The sequence below is a fragment of the Mytilus californianus genome, unplaced genomic scaffold (assembly GCF_021869535.1).
Source record: "Mytilus californianus isolate M0D057914Y unplaced genomic scaffold, xbMytCali1.0.p SCAF_1, whole genome shotgun sequence".
NCBI lineage: Eukaryota > Metazoa > Mollusca > Bivalvia > Mytilida > Mytilidae > Mytilus > Mytilus californianus.
Window position 1 is genome coordinate 78,329,140 of NW_026262581.1, and position 23,187 is coordinate 78,352,326.

The 23,187-nt window shown below is 31.7% G+C and overlaps 2 protein-coding genes across 2 annotated transcripts in view; both read left to right on the forward strand.

The window, feature by feature from the left end:
- Positions 1 to 23,187, forward strand: part of LOC127738025 (receptor-type tyrosine-protein phosphatase epsilon-like) — a 264,382-nt gene that overhangs the window by 57,447 nt on the left and 183,748 nt on the right. The window lies entirely within an intron of this gene.
- Positions 5,692 to 23,187, forward strand: part of LOC127724469 (uncharacterized) — a 46,814-nt gene continuing 29,318 nt past the window's right edge. The window contains exons 1-2 of the mRNA XM_052231439.1: positions 5,692 to 5,721; positions 15,518 to 15,613. Of these exons, the coding sequence (XP_052087399.1) occupies positions 15,538 to 15,613 (76 nt within the window). The 5' untranslated portion in view covers positions 5,692 to 5,721; positions 15,518 to 15,537. The remainder of the gene's footprint in view (positions 5,722 to 15,517; positions 15,614 to 23,187) is intronic.

The window sequence follows — 23,187 nt, forward strand, 5'->3', positions numbered from 1 at the left end:
AGAGGATTTTTATCTGGCAAGGGTATATCATTTTATTCATTACTGTTATCATTATCATTTTAATATATTGTTATTATTTTTATTACTTTGATGATTTTTCTATTCTTTAATAATTTCTATGCGAAGTCTAAGTTATTAAGAATGTGCTGAACAGTGTTGAAGTAAAATTAAATAAAAACTGAAAATATTCGTTTTACCCGTTCCTATTCATAGCATGTGATCACGTCTGATGTGGTTCATAGGTTTTCCAGTGAAGTAAGAATAATAAAGTATTAGTATGGTTAAAAAGAGCACCAATGAAGTGGATTTAATTTATATTTACCGAAACTATGCTTTACTAGAAACAGTTTTAACCAACTACAATATTTTCAAAATCTTGAAAAACATATAATATAATAATGCTACTATTTTAATGCTTCTAGACATTATTACTATTATCATTAATGGTGTGATGATTATAATAAAGTCCACTTAGATTCTATAAATCATTAAAAGGTGATTAATTAAATAGGTTCATACTTAGTAGCTGCTTTTATATCCCGTTATTTTCTTATTGCTATATCTTTTCCAACATTGTTGGTCAAATTACAAAAGTTGCTCGTTAGGTCTCTATAGTAATTTCGTATTTCACAAACCATCTTAATCAGAGGGATGTACATTGTATTACCACAACATCTATGCTACTGTCACTAACAGTATCATTTATTAAAATACAAGTGATATACACTTGACCAGGACGACACCCTTTAATATTTAAGTTTTATTGTGTAGAATTGTAAAAATAACACCTGACAAGTTGCTTTCAAGTTCAGTCCATTACTCATTGTAATATACTTATTTTTATAATTTAAACATTAGACTTAATGACAACTTTTTATTACTAGTGCAAAAAGTCTTACAATTAATTGTCATAGTTCGAATACTTTACAGGTAGCGAAACATTGCAAAAGATATCATATCTTTCAAAAATCAAATTTTTTATAATTTATTTTTGAAAATTTATAGCAATCAAAAGGAGTATAACTATTGCGGTTAAAGATATCCTTAACCACATAAGGATTACAACTTGAAATCATTTGCAAACCAAATTTTCAAAGAACAGTTGTGGAACTTTCCACCATCTATTTCTCGTTTGCTGATCATTAAAATTGAAACGAACTTGATAGATATTAAAAAATGTATTCTTTTATTAAACACATGAAACAGTGGAACAAAATAGTTACATGCAGTTAGTCATTTTAAGAGCAAAAGAAATCTTATCTTGGACTAATTCCAAAAACATATATGTTATTGAATCTTTTTCTGAAATAAGAGAGATAATCAGATACTTCCGGATTCAAATGATGGGGTTTGTGTTGTTCAGTCCTTATTTTTCTATGTTTTTATGTAAACAGTTGTTTGTCTTTTGGTCGGTTTTTTTTTGCCATGGAGTTGTCTGTTTGTCATCGACTTATGGGTTTGATTATACTTTTGGTATCTTCCACCTCTCATTTTTATTACGTTGATTCCAACAATAAATGGTTTCGTTATATTTTTATGTGAAACAAAAGATAATTTGCTACTACCTATTTTTAATGACACTTCGGGTGTCATATGATAACTTACATTACAATGATTTCAAACAAAATATGTTTTCTATGTATTTTTGCTATAAATATGAGGGATAATTTGCTACTTCCTGTTAACACATTGGTACTTCATTGGCTACATTATACTGATTCCAAAAATATATTGTTTATATGTACTTTGCATTTTAGTAGTTCAAAAATAGACTTTTTTCGGTTAAAACAAGGTAAATTCGAGCTGACATCTTTCAGGGTCATATGTCTCAATCTCATATAAAAGACCACATGACTTTATCGTATAACAGTATTCAGCTATAAAATAAGTTATCCCATGTACAATAACTCCTTTAAAGGAGAAGGTCAGGAAAGGGCTTATTTTGGCCTAAAAAATGAAGTACATCTGATAGGTTTTTGACATTTAAAAACGTAAATGCCTTCTTCATTCGATTAATGTAGTTTATGTAAAAGATTTGAACTGATTTGGTCATTAAACACGCCTTAATTCATGCTTAAATATGAAAAATTTATCAAAAATACCTCAAAATGTCACTTTTCAGATGGTTTTGTCTAAAATGGAAGTGGCCGTATTCGTGTTCAGTCTCAACCTTTATATATGTTATGTATCATCTTCAAATACAACATATATTTAATATTAAGACTGAACAAAAGTGCGGCCACTTCCATTCTAGACAAAAACCATCTAAAAATAAGCACTAATGCTAAAATTGTGAAGATTTCAGTAATTTTGCATTAATTAATGATGCTTGTACCTGATGCATGTGCAGTGATAAATTATGTCAAAAACAAGCCCATATTTATGTAACAAACGCATTCTTCTTTCCAATAAATAGCTAAAAGTTTACATTTTAAACAAATTTTTGAAATGCTATATTTTGGGGCCAAAAAGGGGTCTTACCGGACCTCCTCGTTTCATCGGACTGTTTTGTGCAAATGTATTAAATATTCGCCATTATGTCAAAAACATTTTGTATACTTCTATTGTTTTGTGTTTTTCTCACCGTTTCAAAGGAAGTAGAAAAAACCCGCAGTTTAGATTAGTTTGTAAGTTCTTCTTCCATAGGAGTTTGAATGTCCAATTAGTAGCCTCTGTCTCGGTGTTACACAGGTGCTCCTAGAACGGAGAAAATAACTCAGAGAAGAAGAAGACAACCTAGAACACTGATGATTAAAACATTTCTCAGTGGTGCTAGTTTGTAGTATTTCTTTCTTTTTTTTCGAAATGTGCAAGTCAAGTTCTGTCTCTGTGTGATACAGGTGCTCCAAGAACGAAGGAAATAACTAAAAGAAGACAATCTAGAACTCTCTGATGATTTAAAACATTTCTTCAATGGTGCGAGTTTGCAGTATTTTGTTTTTCGAGTGGTGCGAGTTCTGTCTCTGTGTGACACGGGTGCTCCGAAAAAGGAGGAATTTGCTAAGAGAAAAACAAAACAATCAAATGATTAAACACATTTCTTCGAGTTTGTTATATTTTTTCTTTCCCTTTTTTTTTTTTTTTTTTTTTTGTGAATGGTGCGAGTTTGATAAAGTGATGCAAGTTGTAACAATTAGTGAGAGTGTTGGAGTTCGGCGAGTTGGCCGTGGGCCGAGTTGTCATAAATTCAAGACAAATTGAATACAAAACCATTTCCGCCTGCTTGCAAAACGTAGACGGTAAGGAACCAGCTACGGAACTTTATTTGGGGTTTAATGAATTAAGCTACGCTAATTAAAGCAATTACTATATGAAGTTATAAAGTACATTACATACACTAACTATTTATTATTATAAAACACTTCAGATGATTTTCGGCTCGGAAACAAACCGGCTAAAAAAGTTTGGTCTCCAAATTTAATAGTATACAGATTCTTATAGTTTGTTATATTTCTTTTTTCTTTTTTTGAGTGGTGCGAGTTTGATAAAGTGATGTAAGTTGTAATAATTAGTGAGAGTGTTTGAGTTGGGCGAGTTTGCCGTGGGCCGAGTTGTCATAAATTTAAGACAAATTGAACCCGCCTGCTTACAAAACGTAGACTGTAAGGAACCAGCTACTGAACTCTTTTTGGGATTTAATTAATTTAGCTTCGCTAATTAAAGCAATTACTGTATGAAGTTATAAAGTACATTACATACACTAACTATTTATTATTATATAGTACTTCAGACGATCGTCGGCTCGGAGACAAACCGGCTGAAAAAGGTCAAATCCGAAATGTCAAATCGGCGTTTGACCTTGACCTCAATTTCAAAGTCAAAGGCCATGCATTCAAATAAAAAATTCCAGGTCCTAAAATGTGTGATAATGGAGTTATCCTACTAAACAACTAAATTTGAATATTGAAGTGTAGAAAAGTCCTTTAAGTGTCACGACATCATTTCGCGATCGACTCAAATAAATTTGCGTTGCCTCATGTCATACCAAGGAGCGTTCCAAATTTTTGACATAAACTTGACCATTGACCTTGACCGTAATTTCCTGTTTGTGGACCAATGTCTCATATCAAATTGTATCATTGATTTAGAGTTTATGAGTAACACCGACATACCACTTATGTCAAAAAAAAAGGTGGCTAACCTTATTAGATGTAACCGAATCGCTACGGTCAAAATTGAACAAATCATCCTAAGGAAGTAACGAACATTTTGGAGAAAATATTTGAGAGATATCTTTCCCAGTTGTTAAAAACACGAAAAACAGCGTAATGGGAAATGACCGCCACAGAGTTTTTTATTGAATAACTGCTCGATTTCATATACAAACTATCTTATCGGAATGGTATGAAACAAAAGCGACATTTCAGTAATAAAAATGGCAGAAAACCCAAATTAATCTGAACAAAATAAAAATATCTTTCCAAGGAAAGGTTGAAAACCTAAAGATTTCTTTAATTTTGTCAATGATGATACTATGAAAATGAAATGAAAACTGATCTAGATTCATATAATCTATTACATGGTAAAATCGTTAAAACAAATGTTGGTGAAATACTACCGAGTGAAAACTGCAGTTATATAATAAAAAGAATATGCAGCCTTCTACTATTCTACATCAGGTACGTTTACATTAAAACCAAAGAAGTGAACGATGAAATTCAAATAGTCATCTTGAATTTCGATTATTTGTATTTTTCGATTTCATATAGCTTTTCGTTTTAATATCAAGGTGCCTCGTTGATCGAATGGTCTTAGAAGTTCATCTGAGTGATCTCTAGTGTGTAAATACTAAGTTTGTGAGTACGAACCCCGTTCAATTTCGATCTTAATCGACTGGGATTGTCATTTTTCCTACAGAAGGTCAGTTCTCTCTGGACAATGCAGGTTCCGCCACCAATAAAGAATTGTCCCCACGGTATAGCAAAATAGTGGTGAAAGTGGCGTTAAACACTAACAACCAATTAATGCATCAATATCATTCAGTTTTTGCACCCATTGATATGCAATATTAATATGCAATTGGTACATGTATTCAGGTATACGACATTCAGCTTTTTAGAAAATAGGGCCCTAAAATGATTTTTACACCAGTCATTATTATCTTAAGTTTTTAATCAATACTAAAATTCATAGATTCATTTGTTACCTTTAAGACTTTATTTTTAAATGTAATGTATTGATCTCTTTATAAATTATCTTCCTGACAATGACGTTATACATCAATACGCCTAGAAAGTTCGTAGCATGTTAAATATATTATGTGAAACTTGCAAAACGTTCAGTACTGAATGTTTACTAAAGGCAATTTAATTTTAGGTTAAGCACACCTACGTATTTTGAATGTTTGAATACAAATATATGCTTCACTGGTTTAAATTATTATATTGTGCATTTGGGGTTTAGATTACTTGGAAATACTAAAAAAATAAAATATACATCCGCATATTTTTTGTCTGGAGAAATTTCTATAATAAGGCACGTTGTCTTTTACCATGTAATGAACTATCATTTGAGAGACTTTAGGGCATACCCATATAATTTATAAAGCTTCTTTATTTATCGCCAAATAAAGATAATTTCTTTTGTTCTGAATTCATCAGAGTTAAATAGAAAAATTGCATACATGTGTTAAAAGTTAATTTGTAATTTAAAACTACCTGCTTATGTGTATAATTACCATTTTAAAGTTTCCTGTTTTACACAACGGTAAATGTTGAACAGGTAAGTTGTATTTTGGTAATGTTAACCGTCAATAAATCATTTGTTTTCTAAACAAAATAGTAAATAAATTTTGATTGAAGCAAGGCAATCATAAAAAAAAAAGATCCATCCTCTGTTTAAACTGTATGATGTAAGTTCGATTTCTATTATATGATAAAAATTATCCGATTTCTATGCTGTTTTTTTTTTTTTTTTTTTTGTCTTTTGTCTATGATGGGAGACTCTTATATTCGCGTTTTTCAAATAAATTCGTTTTGATACGAGTAAAGCAGTATAAAACAGGGATATACACAAATAAGGAGATACAAGTACACTACACTATTGCAGGGCTGATACTAATTTTTACACAACTCAGTCTTTTTCGTAGTCTTGATCAATTGAATAATAAAGTAAAAATCCAGATCACAAATAAAGGCACTTAACTCTTTGGTATTTTTAAGATAGACAATACAAAGATACAAGGAAAACAATACTTAAATACAAAAAAATTACAATAAAGAGTACTTAGCAAATCCAGACTTAATACAGAAACATATTTCAATTGATTTATTTCAAATAAACAACTGGTCAGAAACCTGGTTAATTTCATTCAATCCAAATATATTTTGCAAACATGCAACTAGATATAGGAAGATGTGGTATGAGTGCCAATGAGACAACTCTCCATCCAAGTAACAATTTATAAAAGTAAACCATTGTAGGTCAAGGTACGGCCTTCAACACGGAGCATTGGCTCACACCGAACAGCAAGCTATAAAGGGCCCCAAAAATTACTAGTGTAAAACCATTCAAACGGGAAAACCAACGGTCTAATCTATATAAAAACGAGAAACGAGAAACACGTATGAACTACATAAACAGACGACAACTACTGTACATCAGATTCCTGACTTAGGACAGGTGCAAACATTTGCAGCGGGATTAAACGTTTTAATGGTACCAAACCTTCTCCCTTTTCTGAAACAATAGTATAACATCACAACATAGAAAGACACACTATAAAATATCAATTGGAAGGCTTAACTCAATCAAAAAACGTAAATTAACACACAATGAACGAATAAATTTGATCTGTGATACCTGAATGCAAATACATAGTTAATAAAAATTATAAGGGATAAATAATTAAGGTCAAAAGTAAATAAACAGGTTTAAACAAAGTTAAAGTATGATACCACTGTGAAATATTAAACATTTTTTAGAAAATCATCACTTTTGAGAAAACCTGCGTCATATTATACACAGTGAATGAAAATAATTTTGTTGTTAAGTATACTTCATCTGTGTGTATAAAATCTTCCGTTTTGGAATACCAAGAAATTTCTTTAATATCAATAAAACTAATCTAACACTTGGTACATATGGGGTGAATATCAACAATAAAACTACAATTAGTGCTAGATAAAACTTCCTGTGCAGGTGCAAGAACAGTATCTAAGGAGAAATGAATTAATTTTGATGTTCATAGTACGAAGAAGTGAAAACTTATAGTAATTTCAAATAATCAAAGCTGGTATATAAGATCCATGTTAACATTAAATAACAAAAAAAGCATAACAAATAGTTTCAACAGGTCAAATTAACAAGAAAGTACGATTTGAGAGTACTCGCAGTTACTGACAGCTAGTTAAAAGCCAAAACAATTAGTAATAAAAAATCATGCATCAGAGACTGAAATCAACTAAAACACATCCCCAGGGATTTAGTATTTTAACGTCATGAACAGTTAAAGAAGACATGACTTGTGCAATGCCAAAAATAAATGTATCGACAGGTAGTAGGATAGTTAGGAGTGACTTCTTTATAGATAAAAATGAACGTGTGTGTGTCTCTATACATCCCGTATGAAAAGAAAATACAAATTTAGTTATGTTTTAATTTGCTAATGACAAAATCGATATTAGTGCGAATATAAACTATATTCAGAGATCTAATAACAACATTGGTACGATAACCCTTACTAATAAATTTGTTTAAAGGTTCGATGAGTTTACACGGATCACGTACAGGAACAGCCAAATTTACTAATCAAATATTTGTATCTATGAAAGAATTTAGTAAAAGTTTTAATTTATGGTAACGAAATCCCTGACTTAATAATTTACCAGTGATGTTCGTTAAAATCTATGACATCACTACACACACGGGCATACCGAACGAGTTGAGATATATATAAACACCGTATGATAGAGCCAAAGGCACATCGCCGTCTAAAAAAGGAAAATTAACAATAGGGAATGAAAAATCGTTTCTTTTGTCGTAAATTTTAGTATGGAGTTTCCCTTTAGAAATTGAAATGTCTAAATCTAGAAAAGGACAACTGCTGCTGTTTATTTTAGATTTAGTTAAAGTAAGTTCTTTTGGATAAATTTCGGTAGTATATTTAGAGAACTCTGGATTATTTAACGAAAAAATATCATCCAGATAACGGTAGGTATTGTTGAATGTATCAACCGAATGTAACAATGATGTGTCTTTACTGAGTTTGGTCATAAACTGAGATTCATAGCAATACAGGAATAAATCTGCTATTAAAGGGGCGCAGAAAACGTTTTATTTCGACTACATTATTAAGTTATAAAGATAGTCGATAAAACACTTGGGAATTTGAGTGGTGAAAATAAATGGAACGATCAGGTTTTAAAACAAAATTAAAAATATATCTAAACAGCTAGGTTTTATTACGAAAGTTAAAATATAATCTCACTCTTTCAAATTCAGAAAGACTATATTTATCTGATATAAGACCATTATTTGAGTATTGTTGCAATGTATGAGATAATTGTGTTGTCGCCAACACTGAACCGTCAGAAAAACTGCAGCTTGAAGCTGTAAGAATTGATACAGGTCTCTATTGTTATTGCAAAAATGAGATGTAATATTTTAAAATGGTCTTAGATAGAAGAAACCGAAGGCAACTTCAGTCATTTTACAATATCTATCATGAACAACCTCCTTATTATTTACGAACACTAATACCACCTACTAAATCAACTATTTTTGGATACAATTTTCGAAACAACACTAATAAATTATCAAACCTGTTGATGAGGCAGTCCGACTAAAAGAAAGGCGAAAGATACCAAATGGACATTCAAACTCATAAGTAGAAAACAAACTGACAACGCCATGGCTAAAAAAAAAACAATAAAAACAGACAAACAAAAGTACCCAAACATAACATAGAAAACTAAAGCCTGAGCAACACGAACCCCACCAAAAACTGGGGGTGATCTCGGGTTCTCCGGAAGGGTAAGCAGATTCTGCTCCACATGTGGTAGCCGTCTTTCTGCTCATGTTAGTACAAACCCGTTAATAATTCGGTATGTCACATTCGGGAAAAAGTGGACGGGATTGTAGTTACGACAATTGGAACATATCTGCTGTCATCTGTGAAACGGATATTCCATAACGGTCAACCAACTTGTAATGGCGTCCGTAAAATTTACGAAGTGATGAACTTCAACAATTGGAACTCTTTGTTTAATAGCTTCCTTATCAGCAGCAATCCTCTATCAAGGAAATCATGAGAGGAAATTCAAGCCCTGGAACATCGTATCAATTGTGAGATATATACTCCATATGCAGGCGCTGCTGGAATGTTGCTACATAAAAATAGAAAATTCACAATTGGGAAGCTGAAATCATCTCTTTTGTTTTCAAACGACCCTCACTGACACTTTCTAGATGTTAGTCAAGATATGAGTCGTTCTAAACTGTATCGGCTGTATCCTTTCTCAAGTTCGATGGGATAGATGCTTTCAACATAGTCACCAAATTTTTAAGACAGGTCTTAATTTTTTCTTTGAATGCCCGTTTTATGTTAAAATCAGAACTCATTTTTTTGGAAAAATTCCCTTTTGTCCCGTCTTTAGATTTCGTTTCTTTACTAAATCGATAGGAAAATATAACCTTAATCTGAATACGTCCTCAGTGAAATAGGAAAATATTCAAAAAAGTGAACGTTTTAACCCTTAGATATTTTTCTTTCTTCCTTATGAATTTATATAGTTTAGTATGTCGGTGAATAATTTTTGTGGCCTAGGAATATTACTTATTATGGAAATTTGAGAAATTTCGTTCTTCTTTGTGTAACTGTTGTGCAAATTTTTAATTGTTAAATGTTGTTGTTTCATGTCTTTATATTCATAAATTATAGCTTATTGTATAGCTTATTATATTTAGGAAAGGGCTATCTAAGTTGTGATGGCAAGCGTTTTTGATGTAGCTCTATAAGTTAAGTAGGAAGGGACCAAGTAGCTGAAAGATGCACTCTTACATGGTGCGCAAAATTGTTTCACTCTTCATGAGAGATTTAACACTGTTACAGGTTAAAAAGCTTGATCGTTTCCTTACGCTTTGTACACGAAATGACATGTCAACTACTTTGTTAAGCAAGATACGGTATTCACAAATGCTTTTGAATTTTTTACCGATATTTACATACTTTTAACGTTTCCATGTAAAAAAAAGTTGACGTATAATGTTATGCTCAACGTGATTCTTGTATATTTTACAAACTTTTGATTATATTGCAGGTATAGTGTCTGACAAGATTTTGTGACTTAAGAATTATCAAATTGAATTGTTATGTTACAGAAAGACAAGTCTGTCATATTATGACTTCGTTTTCTCAGTACTTTCATTTGGGTTAAATTGGAATGATAAAAGAAAAGTCTGACTAAAACTTGCTATCTTTTTTTAGAACACACAAACGTCTTACCTTATGTAGACGTGCGTTAAATATGTTAAAATGTTGGGTTTTTTTTCTTTAACAAAGTAACTTTCAAAGATGAAAACGAATGGTCTGTAGTATTTCTACATTTTCTAAAGAGTGCGTTTTAAATATTCTGTGTTTAAGAATATTTTGTGGAAAGGTGTGAATTTGCAAATCAAATCTTTTTCACATTTTGTTTCATTGATAACAATAACACGAACTTGTTTAGTGTCCAGTTTGCATTGCAGAATTTTGAAATTGTTTTACAAGAGCATGGAAAAGATGCAAATTAACCAGTTTTCGGATAAGAAGTTGTTCCTATATAGGATAATTTTAAATTCTAATGGCTTATTGTCTTCAGATTTTGAATTCTTAACAAAGATGTTTATGACATTTAATTTTTGAAATTATTTTGAGTTAGGGAATATATTTCCTTCATGCAAAGCTCTGGTTCCTTGTCCAGCTTTGGCTTTTCTTTTTGTCCTTTTCGTTTTATAAGCTCTTCAGTTTAGAATTTTTAAATAGTTTCATTTAGAGACATTTATTGTCGAAATGCACATCTGGTGCAGTAAAATTGGTACCTTTAATTTTATTCAGTTTAAATTTTTTTCGCTTAATTCTTATTGTAAAAATCCACGATGGTTGTATAGACTTGCACATTTTATTGAAGAAAAACAGACAAATCTAATCCTACGTATATTTGTATATCCACAAACAAAAGTAATTCTATTATTTGTTTTAAAGTTTAAACTTCAGAAATGCAATCAATGTCTTTATAATCAACTGTTTGTATACAATTAAAATTAAATAACTGACGCAACACACCAAGGAAACATTTTAACATGTAAATGTGAAGCAATAATAACTACATCCAATCGAATTGCTATTATTTTTCAATTATAATGACTAATTTATATCAAAATAAGCGTTAGGGGTAAATTGAGTAGAGGGAAAATAATATATATTTTTTTAAATAACGACCAAACCTTAAGCAACCAAATTTTTGCCAGAATTACAAAACCCATATGTTTGTATCAGCATAGTTTTTCGATATCTCACTACCATAATTAAAGCTATAAAACGTTACTACACAAATACATAGCAAAATCAATTTTTGAAATACTACAAAAAAGCTCTTTCCCGAAATCTACATATCTTATTAGATGCAGTTTTATATAAAGAAGTAGGTCCGTATAAACCATGGTATAGAGAAAGAGTGTGTTTCAATGAACAGTGGCATAGCACACTCGGAATTCCCTTACACAATCTTATCACACGCTATTAAGGTGCAAATGTACATCATTATAACTTCGTCGCAAATGCATGACTTTTTATTTATTTAAACATAACATTTGTTTTAACTAAACACTTTAAATATAATAACACCTCACATGGCACACTGTAATTTACTTCCAAGAACTGATATAGTCAGATTTTATCGACTTCCCTTTTTCTGAATTGACCTTGGAGTTCGGTATTATAGTTAATACTTTTCTTCAGTGATGCTCCAGGTCAAAATATTTGAAAACCAAAAACGTAAAACATACGTCGATTAAACAAAAAAAAATCTAAAGCATAGCCTAATCCAGACAAGGAATCAGAGCTTTCCATAATGGAGATCTAGTCCTTAATTCCAAATATTTCAGATATTTTATACCAGCAAATTTTAATCAAACAGGTATTTTCAACCTAGTACCGAAGGAACTGGCTACTGGCCTAATGATACCTTCAATTACTTTAGTAAACCAGTAGAGTTATCAACCCAGTGAAAGAAATAACAATAACGGTCCCAATTTTACTGCACCATATGCGCATTTCGACAATAAATGTCTCTTTAGTTATGATCGAGGCCAAAATATTTGAACATCAAAACCGTAATACAAACGTTGAAGAGCTGATTAAACCAAAAAGGACCTAAACAATAGTTGAATGCGGACAAGGAATCAGAGCTAGACACAAGGGAGATATATTTCTTAATCAAAAATGATTTCAAAACATTTTATAGCACCATTTTCAATCAAGTACATGTATATACTCCTATTTCATGCCAGTACCGAAGTATGAAGTACATAAATTTCAATGCTGAAATTTCATTGCGAAACATTCAAAACTGTATGTACCACAGATGCTTACTTTTCCTTTAATACTAAAATTATTATGTTTATACTTCATATTTTGAAATAATTCAGACTGTAAATTCGTTACAGTAATAGTTATCTATACTATTAAATGAAAAGACCTCATTTTGTGTGTCGCTTCTCTTCCTTCCACAATAAATTAATCATCATGCCTCTGTGTCCTATAGGTACCATGCATAGTCGCATTTGTCATCCTCGCTTATGATTATTCAGTTTGGGTTATTTTGGGAAGAAAACGAAAATAAAGGCGTCCGGATATTGTTTCCGTCATCGGACGGACTTTTAGGTCATGGACAAGACTTCCGTTTAGGACTGTTTTAAAATTAAACATAATTTTCATAAATACCTGGGGACAGGACAATTATTTTCGCGTTTTTTCTGTATACTATGAAAATGCATATACTATAAATAAAGTGTATTTGCTATTTACTATCAATTCCAAGTTTACTCTCTACGGCGGTCACTGATATATTATATAGAGAGCAGTGGATAGTAAACTTGGAATTGATAGTAATAGCAAATACACTTTACTTATAGTATATGTATGTTCATAGTATACAGAAAAAAGCGAAAATAATTGAAATTAACAGAAAACAAAAAATAAGGGACTTTGGAAAAAAGGGGGAGGGCTAAAAAAAATTGGCCTGTCCCCAACATGCCCAAGTACATATGACTTTTGATACCTTTCCTGAATTTCTCCAGTCATAAAATCTTTTACAAAAAATCATCATACAACAGTTTACATACTTCAACCACGCTCTAAATGCCCGCGATTTCGCGGGTGTGTTCTAGTATACTAGTATATACAATAATGTATAATGATTTATACTACATTTTTGTTTATTGTAATCATAACAAAATTGGTCACGCTCCATCGATTTTGTCTGTATGAACTTTTTCACATAATGTCAGATTTTACCAAATCTTATTTTACATGAGTGTTGTGATAGAATAATGGAAAAGTTGCAGAAGTTTCTAGCTCAAGATCATCGTTTTCTCAAATTGAAATTCTAGAACTTTCTGTTTTGGTTAGTATGTGTAGAACCCATTCCAGATATTTTTCAGTGCTATTACCTTGTTGATTGGAAATATTCATCAAGAGATTGAGATCAACCCTGGGTTTTTGGTGGGATTCGTGTTGCTCAGTCTTTAGTTTTTGTTTGTTGTGTTTTGTATAATGTTATTTGTCTTTTGGTTGTTATTTTGTTTTTTGTCATGGCATTGTCGGTTTGTTTTCGACTTATGCGTTTTCTCTTACTAACTCTAGACATAGTTACTGACATGCAAGAGTTTTATCTGATACAGTGGGATTTATTTGTTATTGCTGGTGGACTGTATACGCCTGAAACTATCATATCGTGTCGTTTATATTAGTGAGCTTGTCAAAACGTTCCCATTATGTACTTAGTTAACAAATTATCAATTGTCATGTAAAATTCATTTATCTATAGTACAAAGTTTGTATACAAAATAATGCTTATCTGATGTCAAATGAGATATTAAAAAGTGTCTGATTTAAGTTCAGATTACTTGGAAAATTGTTGTTGTAAATAAATGCTTCCGCTTTTTCATAATATGGTGGATTTTCTGACACAAGGTACGTCGTCTTTTTACTGTTGTTAATAATTTGAAATGTCATTAAGACACATGATTTATAAATATAAAAAGGAAAATATAACACAAATGTTGTAGATATAAGTTTAAATTTAATTTGAATCGAATTGTAAACTATATATATACTGTCCACATGCTGATTTGAAGTGTTGAAAAGTTTCCTGTTTTTATACGACCACAAAATATTATATTATTGTATGGTGTTATAGTCGTTATGTTTTAAAATTCTTTGGAAAAAAATTCGTATGAAGATTCCAATTTGGTTCCTCCTATGAATCATGTAATACAGTTTTAATTAATTTTAACCTTCAATAAGAAATGGCTACTTATTGTTGATATAAATTATTGTTCTTATAAAAAAAAAGATGTGGTATGATTGCCAATGAGACAACTCTCCACAAGAGACCAAATGACACGGAAATTAACAACTATAGGTCACCGTACGGCCTTCATCAATGAAAAAATCCCATACCGCATAGTCAGCAATAAAAGGCCCCGAAATGACAAATGTAAAAAAAATTCAAAAGAGAAAACAAACGGCTTAATTTATGTACAAAATAATGAACGAAAAACAAATATGTAACACAGCAACAAACGACAACCACTGAATTACAGGCTCCTGACTTGGGACAGGCACATACAGAATGTGGTATGTTTCATTTAGATTTACGATAGCTTTTCAAATTATGGCATTGCTGAGAAACAAGGAAAATTGACCTCACCTCTAAATCTTTTAACGATTGTTTAAATTGTGTTTTGACATTTTTACCTGTTATTTTCTATATGTATTTGTGTGGGTTATTTTATATCCTCGAACTATTTGAATGATAGTCTTGGCCTTCAGTAGTGTTGATAGATCAAGATATCTGTTAAACGTATATGAATGCTGAGAAAGAGAGAACCAAACAATCCGAACTTTACATTTAGTCTGAATCGATTCTTTTCATCGTGTTTTTCTGGATGACATATGTCTTTAGATGAGAACAAGTACACTACATTGTTGCAGGGTAATAATAGGTTTCTTTAAACTTAAGCCTACTTCATATAATCTCGATCTAAGGAATAATATAACGTGCAACGGAGAACTGTTAATACAAATGCACTTCTAAAATCAAAACAGTTTTAAAAATTTATGATATGTGTAAAATTGACATAAAAAAAGTAAGAAAATGAACAATACTGAACAATATTGCATTATTGCATATATATATGTACTACAAAGGATTAATCATGTGCATTCAAGATAGTTTGGTTTACTTCCTCGATAATTTTTATCTAAAAGAACTGTTGTTAATGCAAACGATCATCCCTTATTTATTAATTTTAGGATGACATTAGTTCCGACTGATGGATAATATAAACGCTGATATATTATTAGTGCTACTAATCCAAACAACTGTTCTATTGACAGTTACAGCACAACGTAAGTTAATGTTGTTTTTTTTTTAAATTCAAAGTATGTTGATTTATGTCAACTATACATTGTATATATTTTGATCTTTATTGATTTAGTTCACGCATTCCCTCTGCATTTTTAGTACACGTCGTTACCTAAAAGTACATGAGTTCATGATCTCCCAAAACATGTTTAACCCCGCCGCATTTTTGCGCCTGTACCAATTCAGGAGCCTCTGGCTTTTGTTAGTCTTGTATGTTTTGTAATTTTAGTTCATTTATATGATTTGGAGTTTAGTGTGACGTCTATTTTCACTGAACTAGTACACAATTTTATTTAGGGGCCAGCTGAGGACCACCTCAGGGTGCGGGATTTTCTCGCTGCGTTGAAGACCCATTGGTGGTCTTCGGCTGTTGTCTGCTCTTTGGTCGGGTTGTTGTCTCTTTGACATATTCCCCATTTCCATTCTCAATTTTATCCTTGTGTTTAGATATTTGTTTTTTTGCTCTTAACATTTCCTACTTACACTTTTTATAATGTATTATTGTAAAAAAAATCATTTTGAATCGTATGTCTCCTTAAGGGCATACGATTCAGTTTCGATCCCACGGTGATTTTTTTATGAAAATTTGCATACAGGCTATTTTTCACCTGGTCAATTCCAATATGTTATAAAAAATATACCTTCATGTGCTGAATTTAGAGATAAATGCGGTCGAAATTTTTGACATTTACCTAATATTTCGGTTTCTTGGACATTTCTATCCTATGGATAGACATACTTACCTGGCGCAAATGGCCATGTGAGCTTATGCCATCACTTGGCGTCCGTCGTTTGTCGTCGTCGTCGTAAACAATTTCAAGAATCTTCTCCTCTGAAACTACCAGGCCAAATACCTTCAAACTTTAACTGAATGTTCCTTAGGGTACTATCTAGTTTATAATTTGTTTCCGAAGTTTTGATCCATCAACAAACATGGCTGCCATGGTTAAAAATAGAACATAGGGGTCAAATGCAGTTTTTGGCTTATATCTTAAAAATTAAATCATTTAGAGCGAATTTGACAGGGATAAATATGTTCAATAGGTCAAGATCTATCAGCCCTGAAATTTTCAGACGAACCGAATAACCCATTGTTGGGCTGCTGCCACTAAATTGTTAATTTGAAGGAAATTTTGCAGTTTTTGGTTATTATCTTGAATATTATAAGATAAAGATAAACTGTAATTACAAAATTGTTCAGCAAAGTAAGATCTAGGATGACCAAAATTGTCAATTGACCCCTTAAGGAGTTATGCCCTTTATAGACAATTTTACACAATTTGTTCATCATGTTTGCTAACATTTAAAAAATCTTCTCCTCTGAAACTACTGGGCCTTATACTTCTAAACTTTTAATGAATGTTCTTTAGGGTAACTGGTTTATAAATTGTATCCGAAGTTTTGATCAATTAACAAACATGGTCGCCATGGCTAAAAATAGAACATAGGGGTCAAATGCAGTTTTTGGATTTTATCTCAAAAACTATAGCAGTTAGAGCAAAAGTGACGGAGTTAAAGTGATGAATAAGTCAACATCTATCTGCTATAAAATTTTCATACCAATTTGACCACCCATTGACCACCCATTGTAGGGTTACTGTCCGAGTAATTGCCCTTAAAACGTTGTTTTTTACATTTTTTTTGAAAGTCTAATTACTTTTGCAAAAATCTTCTTCTCTGAAACTACTTGGCCAAATACTTAAAAACTTAACTAGAATGTTACTTAGGGTATCTAGTTTATAGATTGTATTCGGGGATTTGATTCATTTAAAAACATGGCGGCAGTTTCTAAAAAGAGAACATAGGGGTCAAATGAAGTTTTTGGCTTTCATCTCAAAAACTAAAACAGTAAGAGCAAAACTGACATAGGTGAAAGTGTTAAACATGTTTAGATTTACCTTTAAAGTAATCTTCAGACCAATAGGACAACTTATTGTTGGGTTACTGTCCAGAAATATTTAATTTTTAGGAAATTTAACAGCTTTGGGTTATGTAATATCTTCAATATTATTATAGAAAGAGAGAAAGTGTAAATGACAAAATTGTTCAGCAAAGTAAGATCTACAAATAAGTCAAATTCCTGAAACTGAAATTACAGGTGTGCGATATCAGGCTCTCGTGAGCCTCTTGTCTGTTTCGAAAGGTAAACCCATGCGGGTTTTTGTAAAACGATTTTGAATACCTTCTTTACAAAAGTATTCTCTTAAGTTGTGAAACAATTATTGGAAATAATTCATTCTTATTAAATTTTCAAGATTTTAGAAAAAAAAACGACATTTTTTGCGGTATATTTATCTAATTTAAAAAATATCATCGGTGGTTTTTCACTAAAATTTGACTAAATAATCTCCATACAGTATCAAGTCAAATGTCATTTTAAAAAAGAGGGGTCTATGTACTCGTTTTCAAGCTATGGATTCAAATCACTCGAAAAATGCATGTTTCCCCAATATGTCGCAGTTTGACGTCGCGAAAAATAACATTTTACGTTAGCAACGTCATTACCTCCCCTGTAACAGCATCGTATGCCCTTAAGCTTTGAATATCACTTTGATGTCTACTTAAGCAATAGTTTAAACAAGAAACAATGTGACTTTTTTCTATTATTTATTGTTTGTCGAGGCATTAGAGTAACATTTTAGATATTTTCTATTCATGTATACTTAACAACAGAAGTTATGCTTCCCAAACGTTTTACTTTGTAATTAAATACTCAATTTCATATAAAGTACGAATAAACAAGAATTGGTTTTGACATCAAGGGTATAACTATTTGTTAATTTGCAGAATTTTATAAAAACAAAAACAAAATTTTATCAAAAATTTGTTTTTAAAATAATTTAAAGAAAATTGAAACCTCATCAAAATCCTTACAAAGAAAGAATGACACTGTGATTGCGTTCTGATTTCTAGTCGCATTTCTTTCTTACACACATTGCTAAAAGTTGTTTTATCTCAAATTTTTATTATCAACTTTTTTGTTGGGAAATGAGATGCTGGATAAGAAATGACGAGTTCTACTTAAACTTTAAAATAATTTTAATTTAATGTTTATTTGTTTTCAAACTGATGCCAAAAAAAGTAAAACCCTTCAAATGACAGAAAACGGACATCATAAAGGATGTGGTTTCTTTTTGCGTATATGATTAAATATTTATAAATAAGAAGATGTGGTTTGAGTGCCAATGAGACAACTCTCCGTCCAAGTCACATGGTATAAAAAGTTAGAGGTCAAAGTACGGCCTTCAACACGGAGCCTTGGCTCACACCGAACAGCAAGCTATAAATGGCCCCAAAATGACTAGTCTTAAACATTTCAAACAGGAAAATTAGGTCTAATCTATATAAAAAAACGAGAAACGAGAAACACCTATGAACCACACCAACAAACGACAACCACTGAACAACAGGCTCCTGACTTAGGACAGGTGCAAACAAATGCAGCGAGTTTAAACGTTTAAACAGGCGCCAACCTTCACCCTAACCTAATACAGTAGTGTAACATTACAACATAAAAAAACACACTATAAAATAAGTACATATGAAACTCTCTGCTCGTAAAATGTAAAATATATAAAATAAGGAACATAAATATGAAAAACATTATTTAGCCGAAGCGAATAAATTCAATTTAAAATCTTCCTTACTAACTAAATTTCGATTTAGGTCTTTATTATCTGGTTTCAAACGATCGTTGTTGTAATTGTGCAATATTAATACATTTAATTAGACCTACGACAAGGATAACTACGGTTTCGAGAACATCACACATTCAACAACACCCCTTAAACAACTATTTTCTTTTCTGATCGTCTAGAATCCTGGGCTTGATATTGTGATACATGTAGCCTTATATAGAGATACATCACGCTTTCTTTTTTAATGAACTTTTTTGACAACATTGCGCTTGAATGTAGACAGTTTTGACTGGTACAGTTGCCTTTAAAAATACGTTATTTTGTTCAATAGACTTGACATCTATGTCCCTTTTATGTACCCTATAAGTTTCCTCCAAGAAGGCAGTATCATTTAATCACACAAAACACTGTAAAAATAGGTTTTTTGCAAATTTGCCTATATATTTCGTCGATGATAAACCAACTGCAATACTCGAGTAAGAAAAAAATCCGGTAGTTTAGTCAATCAAAGTACTTATGCACTATATATTGTTCGATCGAATGATCCTAAGATGGCTAGCGAATCTCAGAACGTTTGTTGTGTGTTTAACTTCAAGTGGAAAATATTTCGTTCAGTAAATTTTCATGACCTTTATAACTTTAACTTTAGCAAAGTAAGCCGATGGGCGGAAAGATTTGAGATGTCCAACGGAGAAGTAGTTATGTTGTACATGGATACAAATATTGCCTTCAGCAAGTTATTGACGAATAATTTAAAGAGTTGTGTCAAGGGTTTCGGTATGTGCAGAGCGTGTTGCATTTTTCCTGCCCCGCAATGGATTTTACTTTCCATTCTGTTCGAACGTGGCTGCGTATTTATACATCCTACAGAGGCAATTCAATTAAGCTCTTTCTTTCGGCAAGGTGGTTGATAGATACTAGAGTATGCTGGGTTTTTCAATTTTGCCTTGCAACACGATCTCTAAAATATGTTTAACGTTCAAAGTGCACTGTACTCTCCGAACATAGGACATTGAATTAAATTAATTTCACCATTCCGATCGGACATTCATGAAAGAACGCACCAACAGAAAAAACAGACCCTTTCTCCCATTCAGAATTAGCCGTAAGACAGGGGACTACAGTATAATCAACTCAATCTTGCTGTGATGCTTACAGTATGCAATGGTTCTCTAATATCCGAGCTTATCATTTTCTTTTACCCATAAACATTCATACCGTAGATCTTAGGAATTTTCAGACAGTTAGATACTGTTGTACGCTTTATTTCAAATATATTACAGTTAATTTCATATCTTACCATTCTTCCGATTGGTCTAAGTAGTTCAACTACTGTATTGCTAGCCTGTCAACACTGATGTTGTGAGTTCGAACCCCGCCCGTGGCAGGTGCGTTTGACTCCAATCTAGATTGACTATGATTGTCAGTTTTCCTGTCGAAGGTCTTTGGTTCTCTGCGGGCATTCCGGCTTCCTCAATCAATAAAAACTGAACACCACGATGTATCCAATAGTGCTGATAATGGCGTTAAAACTCCAACAACCAATTTATCATTATGGGGTTTTCATTGTTTTTAAATGTGACAATGAAATGTAAGGAGTTTATCGAAAAGACAGCTCCGCTTGCAGGACTTCTAAAATTTGAGAGGAATTAACCTGCCTGAACCCTATCGTTGGACTGAAAGAAAATATTTCCCATTTGAACCTCTTTGTGCATGATTTGAAGCATATCTTGTTTAGAAACCCAATGAACTGGATCAAAATTTATAGACTTGAAATATATGTTCTATAAGTCTTGATTAATTATACGTCGGCTGTTACAGCTGTATCTGCTCTTTGGTCGGGTTGTTGTCTCTTTGACATATTCTCCATTTCCATTCTCAATTTTACGATACGAAATCGTAAAATAAAACAATGTTCAAAACAATTGACATGAATTTGCTTTTCAGTGGCATAATGAGTGAGCAGCGTTTTTTTATATATATATATATAATGAATTTACCGTTTATGCACACATTTATTTGAAGATCAATTACATCAAGATTGATAAAACGATGTTTTTCTTTTCAAATTATATCATGGTCAGATGTGTATTGAATGTTTGTGTATATATTAGTAATAGTCTATTATCATCAAGGTACTACCAGTATTATACATGTTATATGTTCATTAATTGAAGAACAAACAATTATCATTTTGTGTTTTGAGAATATAATGCAAATATTTAGTAAAATAATATCAAAAAAGAAAACTCGTGAAAAAATTTACAGATGCACATTGAGAAAAAAATGATGAAACGATATTCATTGTGAATATTATAACACAAAAACTCATGTATTTTGATTTGATTAATTATAATGAGTTTTATCTTACCTCCTATACATTTCTAGTTATATGATTGGTTAAAAGCAACCGCGTGGAGACCGTGTATATTTCATATTAGGTTAGTAGGCGGGGCTTATTTCAATACACGGTTAGTAGTGGTGTTACATGTACGTCCCTTTATTAAAACAACACGGTGTTGAAGAAAAATCTGAAAGGTTTCAACAGACGATGAAATTGATGATGAACGATTGAAATAAATTCACAAAACACATTTAAAGCTAAGAAGTTGTTTTTGTTGGCATTTGTTTTTGTATAGACAAATGGAAGTAGGTTCTTAATACTAAGTTTTGAAGACTAAATCACTTTGATAGGCCACTAGTCTAAATACAACATGTTAAGATAGTCGGTAAGATAAATTCGTTACACAGTGTGCTAGTGACCTAATACGATATATATGGGGTCAGTAAATTCCATATGGGGATTCGAGCTTCGCTCTCACCCCATATGGAATTAACTGACCCCATATATATCGTATCAGGTCACTAGCACACTTAGTCTATGTAACTAATAATATCAGTTTGGTGTTATCACCCACTTACCCTGATACTTATTATCCTGTTTTATCAATCGATAATGTGACATTCAAATTGCAAAATTAAAATACTAATTTGATATTTATATAGAATGTGGCCAGTATAATTTGAATGTCCCATTAAGGCTCTACTTTTAACATCTTATTTACAAAATAATGCACTTTTACTATTTTTATGTGTTTATTCAATCAGTGATCTATATGTGCATTTAAGGCTCTATTGAACCTCTGGTTGTTATTGGTAAAGAAAAATGTTTGCTCTAAATAAAACAAGTCAGCCTTTCACAATTTAATTCGCTATAATTTTTATGCTTACATTATTTTGCTTTTTATACCAAAGTTCCAGTGATAAAAAGTACTCCGGTGAGCCTGAAATATTTGTGGAAAATTGGCGGACAAAATGTATCATGGTTATGGTCATTGGGAACACTCTGAAAAGAAAAAAATACCGTAAATTTCGTGTTATCTGGATATACATTTTTTACCTTCATCGGAAACGCTCGATCCTTTAATTTGTAAAACCAGGGATGACAAAAATACGTAGCCACGTTAGGAGTTATATGACCAAAAGGGACATAAAAATAATAGATGTAGGCACTGTATGTTCATATTCCAAAGGAGAATGTTAAAAATAATGTTTAAAAATACTTTTCCGATTTTATAACAACTTACAATAGATATGGTTACCAAAATATACAAGCGTTTGACTTTTAAGCCTTGATGGCGAGAAGAGATATTTTGTTTTTGATTCCCTCCCCTGGTTTGTCAAGGAATTAATGGAGGACGTTGGGGAAATTCAATGGAGTTAGTTGTTTATCTAGATGAATTAATCAGGAGGCGAAAATTTCATATAACAGCCTGTAAAATAAATAAATCTACCACTTAAAATAATGTCAATTTAGGAGTTTTAAGGCTCTAAAATTTAAAAAAAATATACGTTCATCAACAAAACTTACTTAACTTGCATGTATTTTTGATTAAACAAATCAGAAGAACGTGAACTAT